Here is a 22,286-nt window from a genome sequence, read left to right on the forward strand (position 1 = left end):
AGTGTGTTGTGTTGGTCCTAAATGTTATTAACAATGATCTTAAAAGATCTTAAATTTAACTTACTGAAACCTGCAAGAACCCTTTTTAAAAAGAGAAGAGTAGAGCGTAGAAGTTCTCCGTTTTAGCTCATGGCTCTGATACAAAGTAATTCCACATAAAATCACTGTAATTGTATGTGAAAACTTCCCATAATATGACAAACTGAGAATCAGTTTTTTAATGTGCAGTACCTGCAATGAATGTCAGATAAATATTTAAAATTAAACATAAAAGTTCTAAAGTCCCATTTGTTCTGACAGATTGCAAATGAATGGAAGCTGATTTCAACATGTAGAAGAAGCAGAAACTGCAACACACTTCCCAGCAGCATGGCTGGGTAAAGGCATGGTGAATAATTAGCTGCTCCACAGTGTTGTCTCCCTGCAGGGGGGCTGCAGAAATCTTTAACTCCCTCCACTCAGATCCCTTATGCAGCAGATGGGCACGCCTGTTTCTGCCACTCTCAGCTTAATTTCTCACTCCATTTCTGTTCTCTTCTTCCCTCAAGTACCAGGCTTTCCAGGCCAGACCCATCAAAAACAGGCCTTATCGACCACATTTACCGAAAATATGGCCAGAGGAAATGTGTGGAAAACTTTGAGAAAAAAAATACATGGATAGGAAGATAACTCAGAAAAGTTAAGACGTAAAAATAAGGATTTTGTGTAAATGTTTGAACTAACTCCCTGCAATTCCAAGGGCCATGAGAGATGGAAGGCATTGGACGTAACTAGAGGTGTGGCGATCGATCGGCCACCGATCATAATCGGCCGATTTCCGTGAAAAAGTGCATGATCAGTGATCGCAGATCATGGTCTCGTTGCCGATCACACAAACCGATCACCTGCATCTCATTTCGCAGCCTGCCTGTGCAGCTGGTCTCCTCTTTCCTTCACACTGTGCAAATGCGCAGCAACAAATCCTAAGCGATGTGKAACTATAACGCACTGAGTGAATGGGGAAGTTTGCGTGTTGCGGCAGAAAATTGAAGCACGTGGGGTGAAACACGTCAAAATGCATCAACACGACGAATCTAATATGGTATAAAAACAATGCCAGACTTGACAGAGTTTGGCTACATCGAGGCTCACTGCAGTAAAAAAGACATATGGAGGATCAGATAGCAGGTAAAGCAGCGCACAGCCACAAACACTTACCCGGATTATTAGCATGACAGTCAGAAAGCTAAACAAATAACCCGCAAAATTATTTAAGTCTTCGAGCTGCGATGTAAGATGCTGGTTCTGCTCTCGCTGTTGAACCGCTGCTACGCGCTACAGGTAGTAATATTTCACAGACGGAGCGCCGCTTCTGCTCCACCTGGTAGTGACTCTCACACTGAACCTCTGTTTAAAGCTGCAGCATCTAACCTARAAAAATACATTTTACATATGTATTAAAACTTTCGCTGTCCTAACATGAGACAGATAATCTCTGAAAAATTAATCGATGTCCTCTCTGCTCTGCATAATTACTCCGCTCAGTCAGAAACAGCCACTCAGAACTAGCAGTAATCAGCTAGCCGCCATGCTATCAGGAAGTTTTCATTCAGTAACTCTGGATTGTTTATTGTAATGGAACCTGTATTTGCCCTTGAATGTTAAGTTTTATACTTGAATTTTTTGGCAATGTTGAGAGGTTTTATTTTGGTTCTTTGCATTATTTAGCCTCTTCAGAGCCTCCATATATTATCAGTCTATTAAAGATAGTATTATTGATAGCAGTACAATTTGCAGAATGCCTGTTTTGTTTAGTTTTCTTCTTGGAAAAAGTTGTTAAAAACAAGTTTTTGTCTAAATTAAGGTGAATTTATGGTTCCTTTTTCCACATAATGTAACTGGTAGTGTTTATGATAAAAAAAATAAATAATAATTATGTGATTGTATCGGTGATCGGTATCGGCAGGAAAAAACCTGATCGGCACATCTCTTGACGTAACCCAAGTGAGACATGTCTGTAAAGTGTCATCAGTCCATCCTGCCACAGTGATCCACTTTACTCACAGGGAACTGTTGAGATGAACGCCCTCAGCAGCTGACCCCTAACACGGATCCAGACTCAATCCACCACTTCGCTTTCTTTGACTATCCCTTATAGAGCAGATACTGTTTCAAGAGAAAATGCATTTCTAACATGAAATGGGATGTTGTGGCTGAACAGCTGGTGCACCCACTTGCCAGCTGTTTCACTGCAGGATGTTTGCAAATTAAAAAATTGGCCATCCTCCCATTTATCTGACAAAAGCATGAATGCAGATTCAACACGTTACAGGGAGGCCGAGAAGAAACGGTACCAACACATCAGAGCAGAACATGCCTCTTCACAACCTTGTGTACATGCTGCTCAATGTGCTGATGGCAGAGAAACAACTTACCATTAAAGAAAAATTATTTATCCGCCGTCATCTGCGGCCATGCTAACTAGCTTTAGCATTCACAACAGATTCTGCTACCAAGAGGAAGATGTAGTGTAGCAAAGGGGCAAAACAGTGGATGGGAACGGAGTATGAGCAGCACACTTACAAGCATATTGACAGCACCAAGACCCTCCTCCTGGTTTCTAGTTAGCACTGGGAGAAGGCAAATGAGGTCAATTTTTTATAGGTCATCTGTCCAATTATCCTACTGTCAAAACATGGTGACAGTTTCAACAAATATATAAAAAATATTATTTATAAAAGTTACATACTGCGGCTTTAATGCTACCAAAATACAAAAACATAACTACTATAGACAGTTTTTTGACTCGTATCCTTCTTCATTATAACAGACTGGAGCAACTCCTGCATTCTGTCCATCTCTAGTTCCGTCCTTTCTACACTATAGCATTAATAGCTTATGCTAATTTGCCATGTCTGGCCCTATTCCACAACTGGAATAATGCTGCAATGTAAACTGCTGTTTGCTTTTATAATGTTTGGAATTAAAAAATGTTTTTAGGAACCAATGAGCCGGCAAAGCCATTGCTGTCCATTTAAACTAAATGCCAATAGCTAATGAATTGCTAATGAATTGCACACTGTACTAGCGAACAGCGCGCTAGACTGCTTAAATCGAAACGTTCTCACTCTAGAAGCCCCTCATGTTGCCTTAAGGATTTACCAGCTCTCTATATTAGTTTACAGTAGCAGACAAGCGTTGGAAATCCATAAAATAAAGTTAATAAATTTCTACACTAACTTCTACTTCACCAATCTCTGAGAAACTACTGTAGATTAAGTGCTACCACATTTTACCACTGTCCTTAAATCTCGTTTGGTGGAAACATTCAAACACTATGCAGACCTCAATGCTTTGATGATGCTGATAAAGGGCTATTCTTTGAAGTGAGGGATCTACTAAGAGCCTTGTAACTCTCACAAAGCACAGACTTATGGGAGATATATCCCTGAGGGGAGCCACTGCCTGGAATACAAACACAGCCTGTTAGGCTCCATTCTGAACAGAAAAAAAATGAAACAGCAGAGCAGATACAAAGATCAAACTGTGTTATTATCTACTCATGTTTTCTTGTTTTGTTTTGTTGCATCAACGTTAAAAAAAAGCAAATTCTAAACCACCATCTCCTCAGGTCCTGTATATGGATCCTTAAGTGGATTTACTAGAAATGTAACAATAAGCTTTATACTTATTCTGAGACCTGATCTTCTGGTTCAAATTTATTTTCTAAAGACTATAGCAAATAAAAGAGAAAAGGTGTGCTGCTTAGAATCCAACAAAAAGGAAGGAATTATAAAAATGATTCCTATATGTGTATCAAAGCAAAACAGCTGCAGATGTAAAGTAAATTTAAGTACATGGCTGCTTAAATACAGAACGTAGGGATAGGAATGACTTACGACAGGGACTCGCGGCACTTGGATAGGCTACTAAAGTCAACAATATTGACTGTGAACACCATTAACTACATGCCACAATCTTTCTTGGGGAGGTGAGGCACTCCCTTGGATAAAAGTAGGGAAACACAGAAAAAGAAAAATATAAAAATGAACTAAGTTGGCACTGCCGGGGTAGAGCAATTCCATTAACTAGATGAAACATGGAGATGTTTTAGTGCAAGGGGGAAAATGGCGCAGAAAAACCGTTAAATAACTCAAGACCCACTTTTTTCTGGCTCTCTGTGTCAGCTACACTACACACACTCGTTGCCATAGCAACTCACAACACCAACACAATATGCATCAGCATTCAACACCAAAAAAAGCTATCAAACATTTCCCACACAAAGAACAGAACATTTTTATACTTGATTTTTATTTTGCTATTATTAATAAGTGATCAGTGTGGTAGATTAGCAAGCACTGGGGTGTTTGATTAGCTCATTTAAACACTGCTCTACTGATGATCTGTCAGGAATGGTGTGAGGGTCGCCTTTTTTAACTGAACCCAAACACAAAATTCCACATCACATCTACATGTTAAGGTCGTCAAAGGCAAGTTAGCATAACTACTTCCCTCTCCTTCAATGTTTTTATTAAAACTTTTTCCAAACCTTGTAATCTAGTTGTCATAGTGTTGACATTTAGTAGCAAAGCACTGCATCCCTTTTTCTTTTACATATCAGTTTAAGATTTAGTGCATTATGTTGACAGCTTAACAACTAACACCAATGACAGTCATCAAGCAGTTTTTTGCATGATGTCACGCTACAATTGGTCCAAGTAAACAAACCAATTTTCCTCTCTTCCAATAACACCCCACCTTCCCTGCAGAGACTCACCTGAGACTTCATGGTTGAGAAGAAAACGGTAAGCTGCTGTTTAAAGTTTAAAACTCTGCGAACATTTAAAGTACAGCCAGATAAGTGTCTTCAGCTGATGAGCCAAACAGCAGCATTTGTTAGGAGGTTTGACCCATGAGAAAAAAAACTGACATTTGTTAGTAGTGTTAATGCTGAAGACCTAAACTCTGCTGTTTGAGAGCTACTAAAAAAAGTCAGTAAAGCTCCTGCATCTGCAACAGTAGAGTAGGAAAGCATTCCTCAGCATTAGTTGTGCTGGAGACATCACTGATAAAACTCCCACCGCTGTTTTATTGAACAGTAGCTTAAGATAACCTAAGATAAATAGCTTCAGTTAGTCAGAATTATTTATGTGTTTTGTGCTTATGCCAATCTTTGACCTTCATGTTGTGAGTCGCTCACTTTTATAGTTTATTACAGCCCTGCTCCCTGCCTGGGTTTTTATTCAGATGTGACACCACAAGATCAACACAGGCCCCATTTAGCATTCTTTAAGAACCTCCTGGATATGTCCCTGCTCAGCAGTCTTAAGGGGGTATTTCATTTACACATTAATATTCAAGTATTGTCACATTCATCTTTTAAAAATGACTAAATTAAAACTTAAGGGTTAAACACAGTACATAAATAAATATTATAAATCAAACTTATGCTTTTGTGGTTCAATATTCATTTATTTTTCTGCAAAACGTAACTAAATCATATGCATAAAATTTTAACATTTTTTCACACAAATGCAGCTTAGGGATGCTGACATATCTACTGCTACTTGACACACTATTGGCTGTTATTTGATTTTCCTTGCTGCCAATTGGCTGAACTCATAAGAGTGGATTTATGGAAGACCCTTGATCTTAGCTTCTGTGATAAGTGGACACTTCTGTGATAATGGTGTCCACTATGCATTATAGCGCATAGTACAGCATATTTGGAGTTGGAACTATTAAAAGAAGCAGTTTTAATCATTTTTAGAGCAGGTCTCAAGTATCTGCTGATTTCAGGTATTCACAGGAGGTAGCGGGCCCTAATCTCTGAAAATACCAGGGGTTCCACTACCTGAGGACAAATAGAGCACTTCCACTTGTGATCTGTTTGATACTATGTGGTAGATTTTCACTGGCTCTTAGCAGCAGTTAAGACTTACACAAAGTGATGTGGTGATAATTCCAGACTGCGCTCTCTCCTGTAGCTCTGAAATATTTTGTGTTTTATACGTCAAAGACTGCCAGCTTTCATTACAGAGCTGTGCATCCGTTGATCGGGCTCTTCTTTCAGGAATCCTGCTGGCAAGACGTTAACTTTTCATGAAGGTGACCTTTTAAATGGAATTAAAAAAAACCTGATAATTCCTTTACATATATCAATATATGAGCGTGTAAAAACATTCCCCAATTTTTATGTACTTGGATCATCTTTTAGTGATATTAGCATTTATTTGATAATCTAAAACATTTAAGTGTGATACAAAGCAAAAACAACAGATCTGTGAGGGGAGATATATACGTCTCATATGTTCCTTCCTCCTATTGCTTTCATTTCTAAAGATCTTGGCTCACATTCAAAAGATTTTCAGTTGAAAAACGTTTCGTCTTGTTGGAGTCAAAAAGGAGACGGATAGAGAAGCATGATAGCTCCCCTGTTGGAATCCACACATCGTTTCCCCTTCACTGATGGGGGTTAGATTTTTATTTTACACAGAATATCATGAAAGAATATGATAATTACCCTGAAAAAACACCACACACCCAAACAGAGCAAGGAAGGCCAACCAAGCAGTATGCTAATGCAGAGTGTCGGGTGTGGGGCTATTTACATACCCTTCCAGAGCGCCTGTCACATTCAATTAATTACTCTGTGGAGGGGTGACAAAGATGATTAAAAATATTTCCACACGCTTTCTGAGGAGGCAGCAGATGATCCATGAAACAGGCGTGCTGCCTCGGTGGAAGTTAAATATGGGATTTTTTCCTGCTCCCACAGGGGATCGGCTCCCTTCTCAGCCAGCCAAGACACTAGTGGTGTTTCCATTGGCCATAAAAGTGCACAAATTGAAATTACAAAAATAAATTTGCTCAATAGAATCACGGCAACTTAAAAAAAAAATCTCTCGATTGTCGCTAAAAAGATTTTGCAGTAGAATGAGGTGATTTGGTTTCTCAGCTGCATTGAGATTGATGATTTTGCAAGACAATAATAGAAAAACATTTTTCGCATCACAAGTCATGTGAACCACAGCCAGATGTTACTATTGTTGGAAACAACTAAGATGACAACAGGAAGTAGTAGGAGGATGATGGTTTTGTTTTGGGGTTTTTTTGGACAGTGTACAAATGGCTCCACCAGAGCTCTCGCAGCATCATGATCCATAAAAAGTTGTTGAATCCATAGCCCATAGCGCTTCTGTAAATTCACCAACTACAATTTACTCAAGTTGGTGTATCTTGTTGCTTCAACGCCTGAATGCAATGCCAATATCTCCTCTGATTGGCTAATAGATGAGTGATAGCTTTATGGCTGAATTATGAATATATCTCATACAACTGTTTACATTTGTTGCCGCCATGATTTTTAATGACTAATTGTGTGAACAAGCTTATTCACATGTGATTTTAATTTCATTTCATATTTAAGGGAAACACAGCAACTGCAAAATTGTGCTTTTTCCAATATTAGCGGAATACAGACAAAGATTTGTGCACATCTGTAACGGAAACTCAGTTAATGAGGCGGACAGGACGTCTGTGACAAAGCTTTGTTCTACTAGAGGAAGAAGAAGTAGAAGTAATGAAACCTGCAGGGTAATGGCCTGCATCCCATCATCTGTCCATAGCACTTTTACATGGTGTCTTTTATATGGAGAGCAGCTGATTTAACAGCGTCAGACTGATTAGTGCGTGAAGGAGGACACCATGTGGGAGATTGAGCAGGAATTCATCTCAGTGGAATGGGTTAAACGTTCACATTGTGAAACTGTCCTTCTCTTGTAGCACAAAGGGACGAGATAAACTGATCTGCTGGGCTGGGCCCAGCCACAGAAATCAAACAATTGGGGATTCTGCAACCTTGTATGGAATTGGGAGCTGGTAAAAGCGAGTCAGACACCCTGGGGGCCTGATGAACGCTAAAATCTACGTTTGAAGAAGTGCTGCGCCTCAGCCGGATTACATCCAACCGCCACTGACATGCCCAGCTCAATCCATTCGTCACAAGTGCTGCTCTCAGCATTGACGTTCTTCAAATGGTCCCCCCTCTCCTCTCAAAGGCTTGTCAGGTTTTGATACCAATGTTTGTCTGTGAAATTTCTTTTTCCTGCTCTGCTGATGGCTCATCTGACAGAAGACAGAATAGGAGACTTCAGTCAATATAACCTGTGAGTCAATACACACACTGTGGCGGTGACTTACAGGACTGCTGAGGTGTGTTCACTGGATGGCAAGATAAAGAAAAACAACAAAGAAGTGGAACTGATATATGGCCAGCCACGCAAACATTTTGAAAACCACAATAAGTTTCAAACAGTTTGGCAGATTTGATTTGGTTCCAAAAACTACAAATCAAGTTCAAATTGAGCATCAAACAAAAAAAATTTACTGCTTCGGAAACATAACATATTAAACGTATGTTTTTTTTAATTATTTTTACAAATTTCATATTTTACAAAGCAAACCCATACATACTGTGAACGCCCAGTATCTGCAGGATCTAGAGACCACAGCTGTCCACTACAAGAGCCTACCATCCCCAACACCTCTAAAAACGTTTAAACACCAAATACCTTAACATGCATTACTATCCACAGTGAAAACATATTGCCACTACTTCAGAAACTAACATCAGCAGGCATCCATGCTCAGGCCAAGGTATACTAAATAGCCCTGCTCCTGACCTGCAGCAGAGATCAGTCACCACCAGTTCAAAGGTTTTCACCTGGCTTGGCTGTTGGAGGGGAAATACTCCCCCTGGTTCTGAGCTTGACCAATATTGAAAGGTGCAGAGAGACAGAAACACTTAGAAAATGAGACAGAGAGCCAAAAATAGAGACTGATAAAAAGACAGGCATAGAAATAAAGGGAGAGGTAGAAATACCGTGCATAGGAGATGAATAAAGAACATTTTCAAGTTTTTTCTTGAGCTGCTCAGTGTGGAGGAGTGTAATTATGAGCAAAACCAGGAAAACAAGCATCAACTGTTGGAGCCGAATGACTGGAATTTCGACTGAAACCAAATCCAGCCCTGAGTTTTTAGGCAGACCAGTTCACACTTTTGTTCCAAATCAGAGTTCTATTAGCATTCACACCTCCACAAACATCCAGACTCTCTAGGCCAATGGTGCGCATAGTCGGTCCTCGAGGGCCGGCATCCTGCATGTTTTAGTTCTCTCTCTGGTTTAACACACCTGGATAAAATGATGGCTCGTTAGAAGGCCTAAAAGGAACACTGACAAGCTCAAAAGGTTGTTACTACCACCAGGGAGAGAACTAAAATGTGCAGGATGCTGGCCCTCTAGGACAGACTTCGGACACCCGTGCTCTGGTCCCCAACCTTTTTATTATCGTGGACCGGTCAAGACTTGGAAATTTTGCTGCGGCCCAGGGGGGGCGGGGCGTGAACCGTCAGATAAGGCTTCTGCATGTTGGTGTTCCCGCTAAATTCTGAATATACCCAATTTGGTTGTCTTGACCTTTTTATCGCAGCCTGTGGTGTTTTCTCTGACTGGGAACGAGAATACAACCTGCTGAATGCGACAGGTAACCTATCAGAAAGCGCGGTGACGTAAGAACGGAGGGGAATCCCAAACAGCTGACATATCGCGCAACTGATGATATGTGGAAATGTTTATTATTATATGTAAAGGTCATTATTATGTTTATTCAGTTAAAAATGTTAACTATGAAAAAACATTCACCTCCAAATCATAGTGCAGCAAATAGAGCGGCTGCTCYCGTCGTCTTTTATCCACCGCCTTTTCTTTTTGTTACGTCTTTTATCTCTTAAAATGACTCCACAAACTATCACTATTGCTTCTACATCGTCATCCGTGTTTGGTCATTCTAAATTCCCGTTATGTTGGGGGTTTTACTGGATTATCCTCTGGAATCAGGATGTTCGTGAGTGGAATCGGTTCATGTGGTGTGTTGCTCCTGCCGTGTGGCTGAACACGAACCGATAAAACCTGTTGTACTTTTATCAGCTCTGTGGTCACAGATTTGGAGAATCGGCTGACAATTCTTAAATCTTGCCGTTTAACCAGACTTAAGACTCACAAGTTCTACTCATCTCCTCTCGACCACTGCCCAAACGCTCTCCGACTCTGGTCACTATGGTAACGTTTACATATCCCTTCAAAATAAGATATAGATGCGCCACAAAAACGAACATTTTACTTTTGTGAAAATTTTAACTCACGATAATGACTAACGGGAACCCTGAGCTTGCTTCTCTGCAACGAGACGGTCCCATCTGGGAGTGATGAGAGACAATGACACCCGAAGTGTTGCTTATATCCACAGCCTGCTTGGTCTCTACGTGGCGAAGCAGTTTGAAGCTTCATTGCCTCATTAGCAGCCGGTCGCCACATGTTACGCAGAGCGGCTTGTAATGTGGGATTCACCTACCGGTCCGGAATAAATCCATTCTCTTGTCTCTTCTCTGGGCCATTTCCCCTTTGCAAAGAAACTTTCCAAAGACATCTGATCTGTTTCTTACTCAGTCCTGGAGGGCCACTGCCCTGCAACTTTTAGATGTTGCATCACACCTGAATAGAATAATTAGGTAATTAGCAAGGCTCTGGAGAACTTATCTACACAAGGAGGAGGTAATTAAGCCATTTCATTCCAGTGTTTTGTACCTGTGGCACATCTAAAAACTGCAGGACAGCGGGCCTAAAGGACTGGAGTTTGATACCCCTCCTCTAGGCAAACCAACTGGAGTTGGATTAAAGCGGACTAAGCTGGATTGGTGTGAATGCAGCCTTTAAATGATAAATGGCCAAATCCAGCATGTCCACCTTTCCCCTTGCCCCAGCTCCCAACTTCACCAGCAACATGAAGGCTGGAGTTCAGGTCTTCAGAGTGACTCATTATGCAGACCCATCAAGCTGCAGCGGGGTTGCACTGCTGTCACTACAGCAGGGACAGACGGACAACCAGGTAGACTTCCTTATTTCTCCCATTTTTACCTCATGCCAGGTTAAACCTTCAGATCCACTCAGCTTCATCCAGAACAAACGGAGCAAACTCCACTCTGGGTTATCCATCTCAATCATTCAAACAACACACACACGCACATCTCCCAACAAGACATGGCTTGTCACAATAACCAATAACTCAATTAATCGCATGATAAATTAAGAGGAACTCAATAATTTCCATTGAGATCCATGGTTTATCGTTTTCCTCTTTTTCTACCAAAAACTGGATGATAAAAGTCTTCAGTCTGCTGCTTTGGCCTCTGCGATTCCTCTTCTTGGAGCACAATTTTGTTTACAGAGACTTCATAATTAATTTTACTTGTTCTTTTATTTATTTTGGATATTTAAAATGTCTTCTGGTTTTATTGTTAAATGTTTATTAGAATTTAAGGTTTATTAATCTTTGAGAGTATGTTCTTGCAATATTATGCCATTACCTTTCGATTACTCGAAAATGGTCTCAAAACAACAATACTATCTTTTAACGCAATAACTTCAAGGACAATGTGTCGCCCAGAAAAATGTGTTATTGTGACTGGCGAAGATGAGCCTTGAAAAAAAATAACGAAACAACCAGCAACAGCCTCCTACCTGCAGTTTGGTGGCGGGTCCAGAGTAATCTCTGCCAACTCCTTCTGGATCCTGAAACGAGACGAGGGTCTGGGTTATGATCACACTCCTACAAACACACACACACACACACACCCACCCACACCCACACACAAAGGCTGTCTGTGAAATCAAGCTGGAAGTGAGCACAATAAACACTTCATCGATTTTCCAATGAGCTCCTGAGCACAGGAATAAGTCATGTCATACAAGATCAACACAGGCGTGCACAACTGCGTGTTAGTCACCTTCTAAAGCATGTGTACGGTAACTGATCCTGGTGTCCAACTCTGAAACAACGCTGGTGATCACAGTCATGTCTGTACTGCATAAACACATGAAGAAAGTTTAATGGATGCTCATTTCTCCCTAATTAGGTTTTCATTACATGCCAGTGATTTGTCTGTCTGCATGGAGAAGAAAGGAGCTGTTCTACAATCACTCAGCTAGAACAGATACTCCTCTCGCCTGTAAAAAGTCATTTCACAAATGGTGACAATTTTATGATGTAAAGCACTTTGAACTGGCTTGCTGCTGAAATGTGCTGTACAAATAAAGGAGAACTGAACTTGAATTGAATGACATGCTTATTTGCATTTTTTAAAGAGGTTAAAGAAAACATTTTTAGAATATACTTTATTAATTTGGCAAACGGATAAAAAAAAAATCATAATTATTACCATAATAAGCATTAGTTGCAGAGCTACAACAAGAGACAAAATTTCACATACATATTTTCCCTAAACTCAAACATCTGATATTTGATCTGTAGCTGATGAGGCCAACGTCTCCACATCTTGAATCAGAGTGAGGAGGAGAAACACATCAACACACGTCACAAAGAGAAAGAGAAAGCTGAGTACTTCATATGCATCAGTTTTCTTCTTTGTTGAAAACGGCTGCACATTATAAACAGCATACAAGCAGGTCAACATTCTCAGAAACAAGAGGAATTACAGACCAACAAAACTAACAAAGCAGTTAATCAGAGAGAAGGGAAGAGCAGACTTTCACCTTGACTGTGAGGCAGTTTGATGTTCTTTTCTTCACACACAAGAAATGTGCTATTCACATGGCAGCACCTTCAAATGTGGTGTAGATAGCATGTATGAAGTTTTAACTGAGCATCAGAATAGGAATAAAATGACAATTTAAGTGTCTTTGAACGCAGCGTGGTTGTTGGCGCCAGACAGGACAGTCTGAGCATTTCAGCACCTACTGATCTTCTGGGATTTTAACCCACAATCATCTCTCAAGTCTACAAAGAGTGATCTGAAAAAGAGAGGATACCCTGTGAGCACTAGCTGTGTGGATACAAATGGGTTGTCCGATGTCCACTTGTTCCAACCAACCAAGGGCTGCAAAACACGCAACCAGTGGAACCTTGAAGCAGCAGCAGCAGAACACCCCACCAGGTACCAGTCCTGTCATCTCAGAACAGGAAGCTTAGACTAGAATTAACAAATAAATAAATAAGAGAAGTAATGTGTACGAAGAGGTCAGCTACAGTCTCATAAACATGCAACATAAACCAGAGAAATTGCAGCACATGAAGATGAAAACTAGACATATTTGAAAGCAGTGTGTAACAGTATCTCCACAACTGGTGTGAATACCAACGCATTTCAGCTCTATTTTCTGATCATTTGCACAACGAAAACAAAAAGGGATTATTAGGGAAACATTGAGCCTAAAAGGTGAAAGTGAGTTCCTCCAGCTTTAACACAGCCTCCTTAAACAGACAACATCTTCTTCTGATGTCCTACATGATAATCTTGGCAAACGGCACACACGCTACAGCACTGCAACCTGCAGGTCTCTGCATGCAGACGCTTTATAACGTGAAACACAAGCTGCTGCGAGTGGATGCTGCAGCTGATGATTTATTACTGCAAACGGCTCCAAAACGCAACTAAATATCACTGAGCTGGTTAACCTCCCAATAAAGCAGGAACCTTCCAGGTTCTCTTTTTATTATGCAGCCATTACTGGTGATAAGGAGGATTTACTGCCTGATGCTGGTGACGCTATGACAGCAGCTGGGCTTTTACGCCAGAGGCTTTTTGTCAATGGAAACAGTTTGGCAAAGAACAGATCAGAGAAAAATGCTTTGTGTAAAGCAATCCACCAGAATATTCTGTGCATTGCTAAAGTATCCACACACCTTAAAGCACAACTTTGAGGGCTTGTATTAGGATGAGCGACAAACCAAAACAGTTCAGAATTAGTCACTGGAATTAAAATGATTCATTGTTTTTAATATTTCGAACAAAAGTGATAAGCATCTATATTAAGTTCCAGAGCTGGAGTTAATACATTGAGTCACAGTTTTTAAATTCCAGTTTAAATGTGTACCTTATCACAGAAACAACTGGTTGGATGCAAAATTTCATAATCCAGGCCTTGAAACTCTGGTTAATAATATAGGAGTTTAATAATAAAAAATAATGGGTCTAGTAATACGAGTCTAACTGGATGGATGCCAATCAATGCTAAAGCTCAGGGTGAATGATGGGATAAACGTGACAACGCCAACAAGTAAGAAGAGAGAGAAAAGTTAGGTTTAATCACAGTTGATGTCTTTATTAGGATATTCAACTTTAACACGACCCATCTTCCAAGCATGATGCTGCCACCACCATGCTTCAGTTCAACTTTGGTTTTGTCACTTCCCTCTATGTTTGCTGTGGCTTGTGGCAAACTGCAAATGAACTTTCCACCCTCCAATAAAGGCCTGAGTTGTGGTATGATCAGTAGTTGTTGTACTACCCTCCTCCTCCCTGGGTGAGTTACTGTTCCTGTTGATAACAGTTGGTTCCTCACACTGTTTCTGTTGGCCTTCGCCTCTCTGAACACAAAGACAAGCATTGTCATGAACATGTAATGAGCCTAATGGCCCCTCTGAGACTTGCATTTCCAGCAGTACGCTCTTCTTTATCCTGACGCAGCTCCTGTGTGTTAAACAAAGCACGCTGGATGGTTGCAGCTGGGTCACCTAACTCGGGACATCTGGCCACCCGGCACACCACAAGATGGAAGTTTTACTTCCAAATCTGAGAACTACGTTGTCACAAAGTGCAGTCCATCGGCGTGTTTCTGAAAAGGCTGGAAAATGGCACTTAGCTGGAAGTGCAGATATGAATTCCTTCTGAGTTAGGAATCCCAGAGGATCCTTGAAGTCAGTTGTGCTGCTCAAAGTGGCAGCATGTAGTCTGTTACATTAATTCTGAGTTGTTCTTTTTAAATATATGTATATATAATTCTTGCATTTATGGCTCAAACATAGCTTTACGTATTACAATGAGACGTTTTTTCTTTCTTACAACCCACTTCACTCTCTTCCAAAGTATCAATAGTTCTCAGTTGCTCTACTAGAGAAAACAAAATGTTGAATTTCTTTTACCAAAATGTGAAGGACTCATACATCTCCAAGGAAATTCCTGCTCTTGGCTAATCAGAACATGATCTTGTTTAATATAATGCTGTTGTTGTGACAAAAAGAACTAAACAGATAGTAACGGGAAGCTGAAGAAGCCCTTCAGGGTTCCTTTGGGTGTACAGACTGGGATGCTCTGTTCCAGCCACATGGAGAGGACATCAATGTGCAGACTGAGTGAGAAACTGACTGTACAGCTTCTGTATGGAAAATACCAGGCCCTCTAAAACACTGTGATGCTTCCTCAACAACAAAGCCTGATATACCAGTGACCTGGGGGACCTGCTGAACAAGAAAAAGAGCCTAAAGGAATGGAGACAGAGAATTCTTGAGGAGTGTATGGAAGCCACTTCAAGGAGGTGAGCAGAAAATAACTGAAGAGTAAATAACAGCAGAACAATATTAAAAATTTGTGATCAGGGTGAAGAAGATTACGTGCTTAGAGCAGCAGAAGGATCAAGGTCAGAACAGAGTCAGTTCAGGAACAAGCTCATCATCCTCCTTTCAAAGCAAAGGTCTGTCTTGTTCCTGAACCAAAGGAAAACCTGCCCTTCAGTGCTCAGTAACAACAGACCTGATGCCCTGACATCCCACATTATGACGCTCCTGAAGACATGACTGTTGGTTTATCGGAGTAAGCAAACACATACTACAATGAGTAAGAGCTTACAGCTGTGGATCTGGAGACATCAACTGTAACAAACCCTCAAACTCCAGAAGAGAAAGGTGGAGGCCTCAATAATCAATGATTACCCATGTGATCAGAAGCACAGGAGAACCACAGGGCTCTGTACCCTCACTGTTCATTTTCACTCTGTACACGACAGACAAGCACAAGTCGGAATGGCCAGGCCGATTGGAAACACAGCTCTCAGGTTTTCAGGTAGTGGGGTGGGACTGGGCTGGAGGTGCTGATGCAAAAACGCCAGAGCCAGAGCCAGAGCCAGAGCCAGAGCCAGAGCCAGGTTTGAAGCCATGCAGGCCGGGTGAGTCTGAGTCGGGCTGTGCAGTGCTAAAGAGGCTGTTGATTCGCTCTTTATTCTGATGATGGTGCTTTGAGTAGATCTTTACAGCCAACACCAAAAGGCACAGCTGCTGTCTGCGAATGGAGCAGAGTGTGGAAAATGATAACATGTCTTTGAGCAACTCCCAATCAACATGCAGGCACATGGACTCTGCCTTGTGGCCTGCTTATTGCCTGGTCACATAACAGCAGCTGCTGCTCTGTGTCATCACAGAGAAATGCTTCCAATCTCCCATGAAGTCATCTAAAGAGGCAGTTCTTTGTTACATAAGGAAAACAGGGCACTTGGGCTGAGCTAACAGTGTCAACTTTTTTTCCCCTCTCTGGATTGTGTGGTGAAGATTTTACAGCAATCTTTCAGATCTAACTAGTTGTGTGGGATACAGAGGGGTAAGAAAAGCATCGGAGGCTTAAGGCAATATGCAGGGATCATTTTTCTATCCATCTCACAGCATGTTTAGGGCTGGGACTGCTCCCAAATATAAACTGCAGCAGAACAAGCCTCCAGATAGAGGCTGAAATAGGTCAGACAAAAGTTTATGTGGCCACATTTCACGCAATAAATGTGCAGCCCACTTTCAGATTCCTATTTGTCATTAAAGTTTGTGGTTGCAACAGCACAAAATATGGAAAACCTTAAGGGGTGTGATTACTTTTTCAGTAAACCATATGTCAAAAGATGATGTTTCCACTCCTAGTCTGTCTCTGAAATGTTCTCTGAATTGCTCTGCAATTTAAAGCTCTGTGAAGATTTGACAGATGACTCGGCTGATGTTTCACAATCTTTTCTTTTCAATCAGCCTCTTATCGACTCTCTCCCTGTTGGAATGGCAGCGGCTTGGAAAGCACTTCCCTTCTGTTCCGTCAGGCAGCATCCTTAAAAGGCTTCAAGCCCCAGTGGCTCTTTCAGCCGAAGTCTTCAGGCGTTTTCAGCGGCTCAGAGAAAACTGCACAACAAGTGGGTGACAGCTGACCGGTGCAGAGGCTGAACGCAACCGCCGGGGCAGAGCCGGCATGCAGCCAGCAGAGGACACAAAGCACAGCGGAGAGCGGCAGATCTACCTCTTGGCGCTGGTGGAGAGCTTGGCAGCGGTCTTACTGGAGATTTTGGCCTCCTTCTTTTTGGGCTGAGACTGGTCCCGCTGCTCGGGGCCGGGCTGCTCTGGAGGGGCCGCCTCCCTCTGCTCGGCGTCGGAGCTCCCCCCGCTGGTGTTGGGGCTGTCGTCCGGCCTCGGCTGCACCTCGCTGGACATGCTGACTCTGTGGAGCACACACACCAAATTTAACACACAGTGAGGAGGAGACACAACAGATCTGCGAACATTGAAAGACCAACGCTGAAAACAAAACACACAACTTTGTAGGTCCGGAGTCTCTCGACTCCTAAAATATATTCCACAATAATTCGTGGGGCCGAGTGTGCCGCTGTCCGTGCCTGGCTTTGACTCCTGCTGAGGACCATTATATCTTTCTCTCCCGCCTCATTTCCTGTTATTTGTTCAGAGTGTTCAGAGTCAACTATCAGGAGGAAAAGCGCCACGATGCAGCACTCAGATTGTTCTTCAGCACCGCTCACTGATCCGTCGTCCCTCAGCGATCAGAACCGTCCTGTGGGATCCATGGTGGACGGAGCGGTTTGGAATCTAGCAGAAAGTATCAGGATTCTAGGATTATTCCGATCATGGAACGTCAAGGGAAAGCTGGATGATTCCAGGGTTAGGGAATCATCCCTAACCCTAATCTATAATTAGATCAGAAGGACAGCACCACTATTGATTTTGCAGATATTTAATCAAACCGGTTTAAGATTTTACTGTAGCTATAGAATCTAATAAACTCATTCAATAGTACTTAAAATTAATTTCAGATCTCACATCGTGTTTTCTCTAAGGAGCCTTTTATTGCAAAGAACGTTGTTTATTATTATTATTATTATGACAACTAATCGGATAAAAAGTAGCTCATTCTGCAGATTTTTCATTTATTCATTTAAGCTTATTTTGAGCAAAATTAGAAATGCATAAAAAAAATCAAAATAATAAATTTGATTCATTTTTCCCCAATTAGAAGACAATAACAATAACAGCATTCCTTTAGAGAACACTTGATCGTTTGTAGCAAAGGATCAAACAATCCTTACATCAACATGTGAAAAGCCCAGGTCGTTTTGCTGGACTGATCTGGTGATTCATGGTTTGATTCATTTATTAATAATTTGACAGCAAAAGGTGCTAAACAGAAGATTTACTTGATGCAATTTGAATGAGGTGAAGCTGAAACTGCCACTAGGGGAGTTCTGGTAGAACAGAGTTACAGGTTGCTTTCTCCCCATCTTAAAAGTAAAGTGCAGGTATATTTAACACAGTTTTGGCTTTATTACTGCTCTGACTGTGTTGTTCCTTCTGCCAATTGCCTTTATATGAGTCTGTATGCTCCAGTTAACAAGTAATCGATGACGAAATTAGTTAACGATTATTTTAGTAATTGATTAAATGTTTCAGCCCTAATTGCAATTATTCAACACAGTAGAAATAAACCCTGTAACTACTCATTCTGTCTCTCTGCTCTCATTTAAGCTATTCCAGCTGATTCTCAACAGAACTCCTGCTGTTAATTACGCCTCCAATACAGTCATAAGACAACCATCGGTTACTCAGTTTATTACTGTGTTGTTGGCTAGCTAAAGCCTTTCCAGTCCTGCTAGAAATTCCCAGCTGAATTTCAATCTGAACTTTGACTAGGGCATTCTAAATGAGATTAGAGAGATTCCCCTTTCCTAGATGAAAGGAAAGACTTTCCTTTCTGGAATTTTTTCTCTTTTCAACCTAATTCTCTGCTAACTGATGGCGGCATTTAGCTAGAAGTTGGCTTTAAAGGGACTTTTTTCCGAGGCGTTAGGAGAGAGCAGGACTGTTTTCAGTGTGGCTTTTATCTCAGCTGGCATCGACCTGCTAACCTCTGCCACTTCTCCTTTCAGCAGTACATGTTTTAAAACTCAATCAAAAGAAGCTGAGTTGGAACCAAAACTGAATATTTCCATTCAGGTGCGCAGAGACAGTCAAGCTGAAACTCTAGCATGTAAAACACGTACAAGGTGACATTCACTAGATTCATTGAGCCCACCTAATAGTTAGTCAAGGTGAATGCCTCTATTTACATTCTCAGATCCTGTGTGATAAATGTAAGAGGCAGTCAGGTGGAGGAGAGAAGAGGTTCTGCCAACTCTGCTGCTGCCTGAAATAATTGACCCGCATGGACAGAGCCTCCAACCTGACCTCTGCCAAGCAGTCACACCAACCTTAGCTGCAGTACGCTGTGGGGAATTATCGGGGTTAAAGTGACACTAAGCTGAATTTCTTCATCTGAAACTTTTTCTTCTTTGACACTACCTTCTCGATGAAGGATGTTCAAAGTGTGGAAGTGTCTCCAGCTGCCAGCAGAGCTCAAAGTCACATTGAAAACAGTCCTGCTCTATCCTAACGTCTCGGAAAAAAGTCCCTTTAAGTCCCTTCTAGCTAAATGCTGCCACCAGCTAGCAGTTGTTTAATGTAGCTCCGTGTCAGAACCAGTGAAGCTTGAACGCTGCTCAGTGCGGTAAGTTCAATTGTGATTGAAATCGTTGACTCTGAAAAGAAGCTAGGCGCGTATCAACAGCGCAGTTTAAGTGCAGGATGTTTAAAATGCATCACATTGTTCTGTTGAATGGTCTGGTGTAGTTACAGCAAACAGGTCGCGTGGTGGTGGGTACGAGCCCCACGAGCTCCTGCCGCCCCGAGTCCTCTGCTTTTGTTAGCCGCAGATCAAGAGTTGTCCGCGAGGCAGCCGCGCAATTAAATTTCAAAGGATTAAGTTCCAGAATGCACGCGCACAATAAGCTAGCACCTCCAGAAGCGGGGCTCGCGCTGACCTCTGCCAGATAGATGCCCCAACACAAAAGACCCCCCTCCCGTCACCCTCCCCACTACCTCATCCCACCCCACCCTCCGTGTTCTCCACAACGACAACCGCCAACACCGCCGCCGCCGCCCCCTTCCACAATAATACACCCCCAATATTCTGAAGAGAGGGCTCGTGTCTGAGAGGAAACGAACTCCTCACCTTTTCAAGCAGGCTGGAAGCACAGCGGCCGTGAAAACGGTTCCCAGTGCCCACTTTATCTTCCGTAAATCCAAAACACTCGCCGTCCGCTGCTCCGCGTCACTTTGCTTTGACTGACTGCTGCTGGAGAATGTGCCAAAATGCGTCTGTCATGGCGGAGAGCCTTAGAGAGAAGGGTTCCTCTTTGACCCACTAAAATAAAAGCCCGGATTTCCTTCCGCTTTGTTGTTTTTTCCTCTCTATTATTAGGTTCAACATCTGAAAGGAATAGGTACAAACAATAATTTTAGAGCTCAACCAATCAACTTCAGTATTAAATATAGTTTTTCTAATGTACCTGTTTGGAGCAGTTTTCTGTTTTTTCCAGGGACAGCCCTATTTTGCATTAAGATTAGGCCCTTAGCTGAATTTCATTTGCATGTTTTGGTAATTGAAAATGGACGTTGGCCTGTTTCCATATTCCTAGAGAAGCTCCTCAATCTGCAACCATTGTTTGTTGTGACTGAAAGAGGTGCCTTTTCTGTTTAATAGCATTAGTGTTTGCTGGCTGAAGTGGATGTATGTTTCTTGCAGATGATGTAATTCTGTCGGCTTCATTAGATGGAGTGGTTCACAGTTGACCGCAAGTGAACAGGATGAAAATCAGTGCCTCCAAATCCAAGACCGGGGCCTTGAGCTGGAAAAGGATAGGACACCTTCTCTGGGTTGGGGAAGAAGTCCTGCCCCAAGTGAAAGAGCTTAAATATCTTAGGGTCTTATTTACGAATTAGGGAAAAATGGAGCAGGAAGGCAATAGACGGATTGGTGCTGCGTCTGCAGTGTTGCAGGTGTTGTACCAGTTTACTGTGGTGAAGAGAGAGCTGAGCCAAAAGGGAAAACTCGCAATTTAAAAATCTATCTATCAGTGTTGTGGTCAAGACCACCTAACACGAGACCAAGACAAGACCAAGACTTTTAGGGTCCGAGACCAAGTCGAGACCAAGACCGAGGGAAGTCGAGACCTAGTCAAGACCAAGACCAGCAGCCTGTGCTAAATGATACGATAAAATGTGAAATATGATCAAAATTGCTTCTCAAATTGATCTGAAAGATCCATATTCCCATAAAAACACCTAGATATTAAATACTTAATAAATTTTACCAATATTAAAATGAAGTGCTTCCATCTTTGTGCTACAATCCGCGGTGGTCTCGTGCCATCCCTAAAAAGATAACACCCTGGGTGTTTGCCCATATTGCTCATGTCAGAAACCATCACTGTCTGCACCATTACACATAGCAATTGAGGCAATGCCCTGACGGTAAATAACGCTATGAACACTGACAAACTATGAACTCTGACCAAGGACCAACAAAGAAGTAACCAAGCACAAGGCGCTCACCGTGACTGTTTTCACCCTCTCTCTGGCTACATGAAGCCAGGCAGTCTGACACCATGGCAAACATTACACCTGCCACTTTGAACAAAAACAATCATAGAGTAATGTGCATGCTCTGCGTACTCTTTCGTTCTTGTGTTTGATTTATTTGTTAATTTAAAAAAAATCAATGTACATGATTAAATAAAATAATGATAGCTACTACTGCAGTGTACGCAAAGCATTACAAGAACAAAGAACGGCTCTCAGTGACACTCCAGTCCTATTTTCTAAGTAAAGAGCCATTCAGAAGAATCGGACTGTTCCTGAATGTCACATCACTATATTGCAGACTTTTGGACACAGCGTTGTCCCATATATGGGATGAGTCAGTCAACACCTCCGCACAATAATTCAGGGCAGTGAGTGACAACTTTTTTTTCCATCACAAATGCTTATGTGTCTCTGTTCAGCTAGCTTTGCTAACATCACCTCAACGGAGCTTACCTTTCTTTGAGCTTTTTTTCTAAGTGACGAAAAAAGTTAGACGTAGTCCTCACCGTCTATGAAAGCGAAGCGCTGCTGAGTTAGCTGTGGCCATCAGATTTCTTATGATTTATGCAGTGCAATTCTATTTCTGACGATTAGACAGATCTGCCGCTCAGAGGAAACCACTGCGCATGTCTCAGAGCCGCGTGCGAGTGAAAGGTGGGGAGAGGGAGTAACAGAAACATGTTATTGCTTGGATTTTAATCAGTGCGGTTTGCATCCACTGAAAACAAAGATGTTAA

At 41.8% G+C, this 22,286-nt stretch overlaps 1 protein-coding gene across 1 annotated transcript in view; it reads right to left on the minus strand.

The window, feature by feature from the left end:
- LOC103471961 (ubiquitin-conjugating enzyme E2 E2) overlaps positions 1 to 20,298 on the minus strand; it is a 65,888-nt gene extending 45,590 nt beyond the window's left edge. Inside the window, exons 1-3 of the mRNA XM_008421277.2 lie at positions 20,138 to 20,298; positions 17,102 to 17,299; positions 11,562 to 11,612 (exon numbers count right to left, since the gene is read on the minus strand). Of these exons, the coding sequence (XP_008419499.1) occupies positions 11,562 to 11,612; positions 17,102 to 17,292 (242 nt within the window). The 5' untranslated portion in view covers positions 17,293 to 17,299; positions 20,138 to 20,298. The remainder of the gene's footprint in view (positions 1 to 11,561; positions 11,613 to 17,101; positions 17,300 to 20,137) is intronic.
- Positions 20,299 to 22,286: the final 1,988 nt, after the last annotated feature.

The sequence above is a fragment of the Poecilia reticulata genome, linkage group LG11 (genome assembly GCF_000633615.1).
Source record: "Poecilia reticulata strain Guanapo linkage group LG11, Guppy_female_1.0+MT, whole genome shotgun sequence".
NCBI classification, from domain to species: Eukaryota; Metazoa; Chordata; class Actinopteri; order Cyprinodontiformes; family Poeciliidae; genus Poecilia; species Poecilia reticulata.